This window comes from Primulina tabacum, chromosome 8 (assembly GCF_025594145.1).
Source record: "Primulina tabacum isolate GXHZ01 chromosome 8, ASM2559414v2, whole genome shotgun sequence".
NCBI classification, from domain to species: Eukaryota; Viridiplantae; Streptophyta; class Magnoliopsida; order Lamiales; family Gesneriaceae; genus Primulina; species Primulina tabacum.
This window is the reverse complement of record NC_134557.1, coordinates 8,714,664-8,728,224: the sequence shown is the minus strand read 5'-3', so window position 1 is coordinate 8,728,224 and position 13,561 is coordinate 8,714,664. Positions and strand designations below refer to the sequence as shown.

The following is a 13,561-nucleotide window of genomic DNA, read 5'->3' as shown; positions in this document are numbered from 1 at the left end:
CGATTCTAGATGTCTCAAACTTAATAATATAATAATATAAAAAGTTAATAACATAATATATATTTATTTAACTGCGAAGTGCAAAGTAATCGTGCAGTCTAATAAATTAAATTAATAATGTTTCCGGGACAGCATGCAACTCAGGCGTGGACTTTTTTTATTAACCAAATTTTAGGTTAGCCATTTTCATCCCATTTTTCAGTTTTTATGTTTTTTAATTAAAAAAATAATATAAATTTATTTAAAAATTTTAATATAATTACTTTTAAATTATTTGCATGTCTGGATTTATATGTCGATTGTCGGTTAACTAATTTACAATTTTGGTCAACTCAAATTAATAATCTTTGAAAGGAGATGATGATTTATTAATTAATATTCGGTCATCTTTATTGATCATAAAATCAGTCTGCGTTATTTACAATTTCCTAAGAATATATGTTTTTCAATATTCAACAACATTTACATTTGTGATTCCAATATTTAAGGATTTTTTTTTAAAAAATAAAATAAATCGAATTAAAATCTTTTCAGTCTTCACTTGGAACTGTTAACATTAATCTGCGTCCAAGTTTCAATTATAACGGCGTACGATATTTTTAGTCTTTGTATGTTCGTTGAATCAATTTTATTCATGTAATTATGTTCTTTTGATCCATTTGAGTCATTTTCTCGAAATATACACGTATATTTGACAATGTAATTATAAATTTCAACAAAGATAATAATTTATTTACATGATTTTGATGAAAATGGACAAAATTGATCAAAAAACATAGTTACAAGGCTATAATTAATTCAACGAAACATATATAACTAAAAATATCACACAACAATACACACTAGACTGAAATTAACATTTTGTCTTACCCCACAGTACTTTTTCCTTTTGTTGATAAATCATGCATGCATACAGTTTTGAATCCAATATTCATCAACGAACTTTGGAAATACAAAACAAACTAGCTAAGAGTACAGACAGGACAGCCGTAAATTGATCGTGTTTCTGTGAAACGAAGGAAAATTCTTTACAATGCATATGAAAAACAAATACATAAAAGGAAAATGGATATTAGGAAGAAAAATTAAATTAAGAATTAAATGTACAGTATTAAGGTAACAGCAGCTAAATCTTGGAGGGGACACAAGGAGCCATATACATGTTAGTGTTACAGCTCAGGTTTACTATCTAGTTTCCTTATTACACAGAAGACACAAAAGCATAAAAATACTGTACAATGTGCCTGCACTTAGGACTTGAAGTTTTCTTCTCTGTGAAACAGATCTACTTGCGGCCCAACCTCACCAAACGTTGCTGATGCTTTTCGGCTGCAGCCTTGTCGGCAGCTTCGCGCTTTAATGCCCGTTTTGCACGTCGCCCAACTATTTCTTTGGAGGCTGTCTCTTTCTTCTTAGGCTGACGGGACGAACCAGCACCTGCATTCTGAATGTTTGGGTGATAAACAGGCCTTGCTTCTTGCCTCCCTGACCTAACAAAGCCATTGTCTCCCCATCTTCGGTTGCCAATACGGAGACTGGAGGAACTACTTAAGTAAACATCGTCTAAATCTTCTTCCTCGTCCTCGTAGTAATAATCTTCTATTTCATAATCTGCCTCCTCCCGTTCCACCACAACCAATGGATTGAACCATGAAGCTCTAAGAAGAAGGCATACACTCTCCTCAAACATGAAATCATTGATGCTGTTTAAAGGGCACGTTTTGTAAGATATAGAGAATAAAGAAACAACAAAATATTTTTAACAAAATCTCTTAGCTTCTATGATGTTATTGTGGCATCACATAATTGACATAAGTTTAGAGTTTCACGACTATTAATCTAGAAAATGTGAAAGTAAGAGACAGAATTAGTGTTTCTACGGCCCAGCATCCTGAAATAACCCACATCTATTACCAGATTGCCCAAAAAGATGACATCTCAAGATAAGAATGAAACACTAAATTACCTTCCATCAAGTTTGCGATGAATATTGAGGAACTCAAATGGAATTTTACACTGAGGGCATGTGGGTTCCTTTTTATAAGAGGCCCATCGCAAGATGCAAGTCACACTGGACCAAAAAAAACATCAATAAGTGGAGAGCCTTAATGCCATTTTAATCATTGGCAATAGGCAAATCAAAACATGTCATCATTTCCAAACCAATAACAATGTTGTTGTAACCAACAGAAATGTCAATAATTCACTGACCAACTTGTATTGATTAACTATAATATAATATTCAGAAAGAACAACTCCACATCTTACTTCTATGGAAGAAACTGAAGCATTGTCTGTTGAAACTGGATTTCATTAATTTCAAGAAAAGATTGAAAACTGGCAGTTAAGTTTCAATTCATTAAATGAAATAGATAAATCCCAAATGCCTTTAAAATTATACAAAAGAAGAATGAGAAAACCAGCATATCCAAGTATCAATTCATGTTATTAACAAACGCAGAGGTTTGCGATTTGCCACATCCTTCAATAACGCGGGATCACACACAAGTTGGTATACACAGGCCATAGCATAGAAATTCATGGTGAATATGACAGAAGGGACAAGTACATCGAAAGAGATTCAGACAAACCAGTAGGCATGCTCGCAACCTTTTACAAGGGCAGTTTCCTGAAGCACAATCTTGTTCAAACATATAGCACAATCCCCATTATAATAGTAGCTGTCCATGCGGTTAGTCTCACACACTACTGGGTCAATTTCTGCTTCTGTACAACTTCCCTTCTGAAATCAACACATTCAACACTCATCTCATCAACAAAAGGCGAAAAACTCCAACATATGCTAAGAAAAACAAATCAAATCCTTGATCATCCACATCAACAATCAACGAATATTCAAACAAACCACATCCAGATTCGAAAGAAAAAAAAGATCCCACAACTCGAATCAGTTCAACCACCTTTTCAGGTAAAAAAAACACCCCAGAAATCGATCGATTACTAAAGAAAATTCGATGAATCAGGACAAAAAAAGAGCAAAACCTGGTTATGCATCGCGAGATCTTTAAGACCGTCAACGAATTGTTGATCGACGATTTCAACTACAGCCGACATAGCGAATCTTGAACTACTTATTTACACAACGAAAAAAAAAATAATATTCGGCTTGATTATGAAAACAAATCTAGACAATAGCTGCACAAATCTTGCAGATAAAATTGGAACCAAAAAAATAAGGGCGAGGGAATCTGAGGAATAATTCTGATTCCAGAAAGGGCAGAATGGGGAAATGGAGGCAGAAACCTAGCGCCCACATTTGATTTTGGATCACGTAAATACACCCAAGCATATGCCGTATGCCGTTTGGGGGAAAGATTATCGGTTTCTCACTTTTACCCCTCGCACTTATCTTAATACCAACTTCATATGCAAACATTATATTATAATAATTTAAAATATTATATTAATTATAGTTTAGTTAGTTATTTTTGAATTTATATTTCATTATTTTTTTTATATAAAAATAATCAATGAAGGAACAGAACTTGGTATGCTGCAAAAATGAAAATTAATTACTTTAAAATATTCACATACTTGTTTATCTGTTTTTACTTTTTTATTAATTTTTTAATTACAAATCAACCGTGACAAAGTTGTCTTCTGTGTGAGTCAAAGCTCAGACAAAGTTGTCTTGATCCAAAATGCAGATGCCTAAAATTTTAAAATAAGCCCAATAAAAACCAATGAGCATGTGTATAGTACAAGTGATCATGGATAAAATATGATCGTTGAAGGAGTTCATATATATATTTTGATTAAAACATATTGATGATGCTTCGGTTGTCTTCTTTAGTCATGAAGTATTTTCTACCTTTATATCTTCTTCAAGCTGCTCTATAGCACGCGCATATTGTTCTTATTTATTCACTAAGGATCAACTTGTGTTGCCCACTCACTCGAGTTGTTCAAACTATCTATTTAAGAGTGTTGTGTACATCTGTCTGAACATAGAGTTTAATAGATAGTGATGTTTCTGTGTTCATGTTGGATATACTGAAAGTATCAGTATAGACAGTGGATAAGTCATAACTGAATTTGATTGCTACATTGTTGTAAAACCAAATTATTTTTTGGCGGATTCCTTCCTTGAGTGAAAGAAGTGGAGACGTAGAAAGATATTGTTTTTGAATATCCATGTATCTTGTGTTATTTGATACTTACTGAAAATTTAGGATTCAGTTACAACAAGAGATAGCAGTTTGAATGCAAACATCGAATTTACTTTATGCCTGAAATCATGTAGGGGGCCGTTAGAAGGGGACCGAGAGAGTGTCCCGGCATAGCTCTCCCGACGCTAAAGTCAAAGACTGAGAATATAATGATAGAGCAGCTAAGGGTGCTGCTAAAAGTCAATATAGTGAATGAATTAATTCAACGCTCAAACCTGGTATTTATAAGAGAATATCAGAGCTCGTAATGAGCCACTTACTTTGGATAGGAATGGGCCGTGGATCCTAACAAATTGTGTGTAACTGATCGATAAACAAACACGTACAGCTAACAAATATTTTTGTTATCTCAAGTTTAGATACAATATTAAATTATTTATTCAATTTTTTCTAAAAAAACTCTTTTACGATCCTAACAAATGATCTAATTCAAGACTTAATTATAACAAAATCTCCTCCTGATCAAAAACCAACAAAAAAAAAAATCATTCTTAATAGTTTCAAGCCCAACAATAATCAATCCTATGATATATACAAGTTTAGAAGAAGATGTCCATCAATATAATAAAACCACCGGAATAGAAAGTGGGCATTTGGTTTTTTATTGGCTCAACTTGATCATCAAATTTATGCAATCTGTCGTGGACACAACACGAGCGCTCGTTCAAATGAACAATTGGTCAAGCATGTCATATGGCATACGATAGGATGATAGGATATGTATAAAATATATTCTTTTCTCAAATATTCATTTTATCCTTTTAATTTCTTTGTTCTTATAAACTCAATCTCACGTGTCTATTTTTATGAGATGAATTAATTTGATATATATTAAAATAATTAAAAAAATAATTTTAACATAAAATATAATATTTTTCATTAATCAAGTTGTGTTGAAGATATATTTCATAAAATTGACATATTAGATGATCTGAAATGAGTTTTTGTGAAATTCAAATATAATGTATCAGAAGTAATCACTGGCACGCGTTGTATGCATATATTTGATATTTGCTATGTTAGTTTTTTCATTTTTAATTTAATGATTTCTTATAATAATTTTTTATATTATGAATTATATAATCATATAAAATTTTAAAAGTTTGGATAAAGATTAAATAAAATATTTTAGCGATTTTAAAAATTTTGAAAACTGGATATGATCATGATATGAGAATACACAAAGTTCGCAAGATCGATCACACTTTACCAAAAACTATAGTTGATGGTAATGGTGCAACTCAAACCTTTTAAATTATACAACAGTTCAAGAGCTACATTTTGATATCTCTAACAAGCAGAGACGATTATTGCACTCCAACAATATGTCTCTCAATAATTGCGCTCACTGAAAATCAACAAGAATCGAACCATTACCTTGTCTCTGATATCAATTGTAGCATCGAGCGCTTGCCACTTTACCGAAAACACTAGCTTGTAGTAACGGTACAACTCAAATCTTTTAAATCGTACATCAGATCAAGCATCACGTTTCAACTGCTCTAGCACCCTAACAAAATTAATATAATAGATTTTTATAATATTTTTTAATTAAATAAAATAGACTACTTTTATTTTTTTTATAAAGATTGGTATTTTAAAAATTCACCCCAATAACAAAGAAGTATATCAAACTTAATAATATGATATATATATATATATAATATTAGATAAACGTAAATTTTGAAGGAAAAAATTCACTCGGTTCTAAATTGTAATCTATGTACAAAAATTCATGCGTTTTATATCTTATATTATATATTATATACAATCCAATTATATATGTGCGTATAAAAATTCATACGCGAAGACAAAGCATGGCTCATATCTTACGCCGAAAGTTAAAAGAGTCGCATAACATAAAAGTATGTTGGTCAAATTAAATGAACGTAGCTTCAATCCCAAGGTGGCATATCAATCCATTACGCGCACACAATATTTATTTTTTTCCATATAATAATGTTCGGTTGAGAAATCGTATTTTACTTGTTATACAATTTAAAAAATTTAAGTATGATGATTAAATAAATATAATTTTTGATTCAACGTCAAATACGTAATATTACAACGAGACTCAAAGGTACGTATTCAATTTTATGTATTATGATTACGAGTTCAATTATTGAAAAATGATTGTTATGATACAATAATTATCTCGACCGAAAAACAATAAACAGGTGGCGCATGAACAGCTTCATTTCTTCTATACGTATATAAATAAAACTTAAATGGAACACATGTGAATGAAAGTGGCAGAAGGTCAAATATAGCAGCCAAAATAAATTATATCCAATACATATAAATCATAGAAATTTTGTCCAGCAGAGCCCACATAGCTGCTTGCCTCATTCTCGCACAAAATCTCTTGAGCAACGCATGAATGTAATAATAAACAAATACAAAATTAAATTAAAAAAAGGCAACGAATTTCGAGAACCAAGAAACGGCAGAGCGATTTAAAGCCATAAAACGTGTTTTAAAGTCAAATGCAGGTTTGGAAGAAGCAGCCGAAAGCTGAAAGCCCCGATATTATTCAGCATCGCTCTTATTTCTTCAGCCATATATGATGATGGTGACATCGCAACAACTCAAGTCTAAATTAGTATATCAATTATTGTTCCTGCTTAGTTTAAGATCCCTAGTCTCTGCGCGCGCGCGCATACATACATATATATATATATATATATATATAATTTCCTTCTGAAAATAAATATCATTTCCAACTATTACCATATTAGATAAAAACACAAAACTTGTATGAGACGGTCTCATATGTCGTATTTTGTGAGACAAGTATCTTATTTGGATCATCCATAAAAAAATATTATTTTTTATGTTAAGAGTATTACTTTTATTGTAAATATCGATAGACTTGACCCGTCTCACAGATAAAAATTCGTGAGACCGCGCGTCTCACGAAAGATCTACTCACCATATTAGTACAGTGACCCCTCTACTTTCTTGGTTTGTTCAAGACTTGTGTTTTTATTTAAATTAGTGTTATATAATTGGTTCCCGGGCATGCATTAAATGGGGAAAACAAATACGAGGAAGAGGATGACTAACTTCCACATTTATAGGGTAAACTAATTACAACTATATTATATGTTCTTACAAGGGCTTAAAATCATGACATGTAGCAGTAATTATTATTGGGTTTTCGTTGAACAAACTACGAACATTGACGCACTCGTCATCTTTTACCCTTTGGTTGCAGATTAGGAAATCGTTTGAAAAAACATAAACATTAGAAAAAGTAGAATCTGATCTGATTTTTTCAAAGGTTAGAACACAAGTGGAAAGACTCGTACATATCAAGTAAATTTCTTCACGAAATTACCAGTTAAATTTGTATTTGATTGACTTAGCTTGGGTGTGACTGACGTAGATTTATTTCTTCGAAAAAAGGATTCCAACTTCCAAAATAAAATTCTTCCATCCATGTGCACCGAAAAAAGATGCTTGCACATGCCCAAACACTGTAACAGAGATTTTCTTGACATATTGCAACAAGATAAGTAACTGAAAATGTTTTTACGAGTGATTAAATTAATTATATGATCTGGTGGGAATATATTTCAACTGATGGGGACTTGAATTATGAAAATTCACAATATTCAAATGGAGGTAACATGCAGCGATTGATTATTACCACAGTAAAGAAAGGAATTTTATCCTTTTAGGCAATTATATGATACAAGAGTAAGGAATATTTTAGGAATGGGTAGCTAGAGGAAAGACCTGATTACCTATGGTGAAACGAGGGTCATACAGAATTATCAAGACCCTATTTCCCCAACAGTGACAATGGATAACAATGCAAGCAAAATATCGTTTCATTTTAGATTTGCTCATTAAACCCTGATTAAAAAAAATCAGTTCATTGGATTACCATAACTAGTTCGTTCAAGAAAGCCGCCGCCGGGTGCTGCAAGAATGTCGGGTGGGTGAAGAACCAGTGGGGTGGAGGAAGCGCCGCCGCCTCTTCCGGCAATGTTGCCTCCGCCTCCGCCTCCGCCTCCGCCTCCGCCTCCGCCTAAATGTAATTCAGATATGCTGGGAAATGATCCATCTCTTCCTTCTATCCCTTGATCGTATAGGAAGCCTTTGAAAACATGGCCTCCTATTTTTACAATAGCTTGATATGCATACTCGTCTTCTCCATCATCAATCGCTGTTACTCTTACACATTTGAAAACTGCGGGAGCACGCACTTGGCCCGGCAATGAATCTTTAAAAGATGCATCTATTTGTCCCATTATTGACACAGTTAATTATAAATCTTTGTTTTTGTCAAGGAAAAATAGTCTGATTTGTTGCATGAAATAAAGGGAATATCAATAACTGTAAAAATTAACTAAGAATCGTTAAAAGATCGGACCTTGGTGGCTAGAACTGGTATCGAAGCTTCTTGGTGGAGTGGTGTTAGATGTTGAAGTATGGGAAGCGGTAGTGGTGGTTTGAGAAGTGCCGCCTAGCCTAGGTTTCTTGGTTCCGGAAGTAGTAGATTGCGAAGACCCCGCTGCCGGGATGTTTTCTCTAGCGATCTGCCGCTCGCGGCGGCGGGAAGCAGAAACCCAGGTGCTTCTCACGTGTGTGACACATTCATAACCTCTACTTTTACAACAAGTTCTACATCTCCCGTGGACACAGTCTTTTTTGGCTTGGTTTCCACAGTCTTGACAAGTTGTAGCTCCCATGGAAGAAGACCCTCCAATTCCAGAACCGGTGCTTCCGCCAGTTCCACTTTGAAGCAAACTCGTATGATCGAGAATAATGGGTTTTATGGAACTATAACCAGAGGAGTTCTGACTCTGCTGGTGTTGCCACAGCTGCATCCCGCCGCTGCTACGGCTGCGTGCAATGTTTAACACATCGTCATCTACCGAACCACCGCTGCCTATATTTTGCTGAGCTAGATATGGGGTGGCAGTGAGGAGGGGGATCACACCTAAACCGACTCCGATAGCACTAGAGGCATTAAATGGATGAGTGTCGAAGTTAACTGTAGTGGCTGCAGCGGCAGCGGCGGCGGCATCTGGGTGGTGATGCTGGAAAGAAGACGCCGGAGCAACAAAGAAAAACTCCGGAGGTAGGCCGCAGTTAACGTGCCTGGTTGAAGCGACCGAAGACCACATGCCCCCAGCAGCAGCTCCGCTATTATTCGTGGTGTTCCCACCGGGAGCAGCGGCTCCAGCAGATCCCGCATTAAAGCCTAAGGAGAGATCCCCGGCTGCGGATGAAGAAGAAGCCACCCAATCAGCAAACGCGCCAGAATCGGAAGCTAACCTCCGAGTAGTAGCCACAACTGCTAATTTCTTCTATATTCTTCAAATAATTCCTCAATAATCACCCCAAATACATTAAAAAAAAATCAAACACGTATATCTGTCTCTATCAAGGGCAAGATGGCCTCTTTCTTTTTCCAAATCTTGAAGAATCTAAGAAGCAGTCGTTATTATGCTCTTAAAAAAAAGTGGGGTCACTGAAATTCTTCAGAGCAGGAGAAGATTTACAAGACAGATTAAAAAAACAAAAAAAACACACACACACAAAGTATACAGAGGCAATTACTAGTGCTGATGTACTAGTGCTGATGTGGTCGTCTTCTTCCCTTCTGCTGGAGCTTCCACACCATATTTACTGCTACTTACTGATACTGTCCCCTTGGCTTTATTCATGGAAAAAGTTTCTCCGAGAGAGGGACTTGTGAGCTTCCCATGCCAGTACCAACAATAGAGATAAAGACAGAATTCAAGAAACCGAAAGCAGCAAGATATTAATTAGGAATTAAATCCAACGCCAGGAGGGGATGGAGAAGAAAAGGAGACCCCCACATCCACAATTAAGGCATGAGCTAGTGTACTAGTGTTGGTGCCGACCAATCATCAAAAATACTAGATTGGTTTGACGAAGAAATGAGGTGGGTTCTTGTCTGCCTCTCGCCTGCAAAGATTATGGGATGTGATTATTGGAGAGTATAATAATAAACAAACAAAGCAAAAGTAAGAGAAAAATAACAATTCTTTTGTTTTGTAGGTTTTTGTAATGTTTTGTGAAGCCCTAAAGTCACATGCCACACTCCTACCCTTTTCGCATTCTCCATCTTTTCCAAACTATATTTATATATAACGAAAAATAGAAGCTCGATAGTTTGCAAGACTAAACTTTATAAGAACAGATGCAGTACAAAAAACGATAAAAGAATTTTGGAAATAAGTATATCAAGAGATAAAGAAACTTTGAGATAAATACGGTTATCAAACAAAAGAATACGGTATATGTGCTTATTTGTAAAAAGTATGTCCATGTATGAGATCTTCGTCATATGATCTTGATTTCAAAAAATTTTGTTTGAGCGTAATTTTTTCGTTCATCTCTTGTTTAATATGAAATATTTTCACATACTATTTGTGGAGACGCAGACGCTTATCAATTCTTAATCATCATCAGGATGAATTTACTAATCAAGTAATTAGGGTCATAAATTTTTTTCTTTTTAAAATGCGGAATGTAGTGAAATCAAACTAATATACAACTCAGTATAAAATACAATACAAGTCCTGTACCGTCTACAAATCAGTAAAACTAAGGTTCAACATCTAAATATCAAGTGTCAAAACTCTATATACATCAAAGTTCGAAGTCTCCACTCTATCACGATATCTCCTCATCTCCTGGACCCTGATCCTGTCCCACCTGTTGTCATGTACACATACAAAACAAGACAACAGCCGGATAATTCCGGTGAGAATATAATCCCAGTATAAATCAACGAAACATGCAATCATATGATAAACATAGAAGCATGGATAGATAACATCAATATATATCAAAAGCTGAAGCATAATCGATATCAAACTGTCGACAATGCTCGTGACTCCACGACTCAGACTAGACTCAATCCTAGTCTAGGGATCCCGGTTTCCAGATGTGGTATTCCTATATCGACCAACAGTAATAGAAAAGACTTCAATTCTATCCACGTCGATATAACCAAACATCCAGTGTCCTGACCTAACCGTCATGGACTGTGGCTCTATCGCCAATATCCTATCTTGTGACATCGTGCAATGTGCCCGTGGCGATCCCGCCACTATCAGGCACATCTGTCCCAAGATTCTACACCATCTAGTGACATCGTGCAATGTGCCCGTGGCGATCCCACCACTATCAGGCACTTCTGTCACAAGATTACTCGTCTAATCCCTGCTATCTATACTTCAAGAGAACAAGTATATCAATCAAATCAATGCAAATATCAATGCAATAAAATAAAGTATGTGCTTCAGGGAAACTCAAGTCTAAACCGACTCAAGTCGATCTCCCAATACCACATTGAATTATACCTTTCGTTTGTGGTCTCGGTCTGACGCAATCTCAGTTCTGAACTCAAGACTATCTCTGTAAATCTGAAACGACATGTCGAGAATCATAATATCAATATTCTATTCTCAATTCAACACTGAATCTGATTAATCTGGATTTAATTCAAAATCAACAGCATAGTGGTACTATCTCAGTATCCCCGTCAATACAACATCACCAGATAACAGTTACAATCCATAACCCAAATCCAATACATCTATAATCATCTATAATTCAAATCTGTCCAATATCAACCGATATATGTCTGAAAATTCATAATAATTCCATAATCAAGCTGTTTCTTAACCTGACTTCGATTCTACGATGTCTAACATATCAAGAACATCATATATGAATCCTATTCAATTCTTACAATGACATAATTTCAAACTATGTCAAAACGTAGCAAAACTTACGTCAAGTTGTAGCCTACGTTGATAGGATTACAGTACCGAAGTCAGATTACAGTACTGAAGTCAGATTACAATTCGGACGGACGAATTTCTCACAAAAGGCGTAAGGATTTTCAACACATATACAGGAACCTTTTCTCGATTCTTCTCTTTTCTTTCTACTGAAGGAAACAAACGTATATATGTATATATATATATCCTAAGTTGCATGTTTCAGCAACGTGTCATTTTTTTCTTGAATCTCGGTTGGCGCTCGGGCGCGGCATTCTCTGTCCATGCGCTTGTTTATTATGCACTGGCGCTCGGGCGGTCACAAGATACCGCTCGGGCGCCGCATCCTCTGCCCAAAACATGCCCCTGTTGAACATTGGCGCTCGGGCAGTTATTTTCTACCGCTCGGGCGCCAATAGTTCTGTCTAAAAATTGCACCCTTCATATGCTTTGGCCAATCTGGTCTCGTAATAGCCCGTCTATAATTATATCAATTCATAATCAATAATCTCATATTAACAGAATCAAAATCTCGAGCATTACACTATTATTATTTGACTTGATATGAGAAAGAATTTTCAAACTGTGATAAGACATGACATTCATAAAATGATATTGTAATTGTTGTATGTCTCTTATACGATATAATTGTAATTATTGTATGGTCTCGGCTCTTAAACGACTAACAAACGGATAATAATATCAATAAATTTTGGAAAAAAATAAATTCAATTCTTCATGTTTATGATATGTTATGTTCATATTTTCGAAAGTATTTATGTATTTGTTATATGTATTCGATCGACATCAATTATTCAAATTATATGCCGATCTGATATGTCTCAGGCAAGGGGAGTGACATCAATTATTCAAAACACAACAAAATATATTTGTTCATTTTATCTATCAATTATCTACAGCTAAGCAAATTAATACTATTTTGCTGGGGTCAAGTTGTTAGGGTTTAGGCTGAGGATCCTTTTCAATGTTTTTGTTTTGTAAGAAAATCTGAGTCTACAAATTTTGATAAATGAAACAGAATGTGATTAGTTTCTCGAATCCTCGACTTTTGCATTATTAAACACTGGCATTTAACACGTGCCGTACGTATTATTAAAAATTAATTATTATAAAAATAATAGATTTTTAAATTATAAAAATAATATAGTTATAAAAATAAAAATTAAAAACTACTTTTTCCCTAATTTTGAAATTTTTTTTAAATATACTGTATTTCGATTAATTGTGTTAGCTTAAGATAATGACACGATTCTTATCGTGTTTAATGAATGTATTAATGCCGACCACCAACGTAAATACATATTTAATTCTTTAATTTCCAATAAACTATATATATTAGTATTTTTTAACATGTGATAAATAAATATTTTGAAATTAAATTTAATAAAACTAATGAGAACTTTTTTTTTTCAAAATTCAGTAACTTCGTCTAAATCCTCATTCACAAACAATTTTGTGACATGATACGTGCTTGACACATTTGAAGGATAACAACAATTGTTTCGTCAATATCTTTATCCAAATAAGTTGTAATTTTATCCACAAAATATATTCATAATGTACACAAAAACCTATTAT

At 34.4% G+C, this 13,561-nt stretch overlaps 2 protein-coding genes across 3 annotated transcripts; both read right to left on the bottom strand.

The window, feature by feature from the left end:
• Window positions 1–1,070: 1,070 nt before the first annotated feature.
• On the bottom strand, window positions 1,071–3,306 carry LOC142553608 (uncharacterized). Its single transcript, XM_075663985.1, has 4 exons — window positions 3,004–3,306; window positions 2,592–2,743; window positions 1,967–2,071; window positions 1,071–1,703 (listed from the first exon to the last, which is right to left on the bottom strand). The coding sequence occupies exons 1-4, from the start codon at window positions 3,073–3,075 to the stop codon at window positions 1,286–1,288; spliced, it is 747 nt and encodes a 248-aa protein (XP_075520100.1). The 5' UTR covers window positions 3,076–3,306; the 3' UTR covers window positions 1,071–1,285.
• Window positions 3,307–7,812: 4,506 nt separating this feature from the next.
• On the bottom strand, window positions 7,813–10,294 carry LOC142553607 (protein LATERAL ROOT PRIMORDIUM 1-like). 2 transcript variants are annotated; one of them, XM_075663984.1, is made up of 3 exons: window positions 8,572–10,294; window positions 8,227–8,436; window positions 7,813–8,196 (listed from the first exon to the last, which is right to left on the bottom strand). In XM_075663984.1, exons 1-3 carry the CDS (start codon window positions 9,326–9,328, stop codon window positions 8,066–8,068), a joined length of 1,098 nt encoding a protein of 365 aa, XP_075520099.1. In that variant the 5' UTR covers window positions 9,329–10,294; the 3' UTR covers window positions 7,813–8,065. The 2 variants fall into 2 exon arrangements, with proteins under 2 accessions (XP_075520099.1, XP_075520098.1); XM_075663983.1 differs by having other exon boundaries at window positions 7,813–8,436.
• Window positions 10,295–13,561: the final 3,267 nt, after the last annotated feature.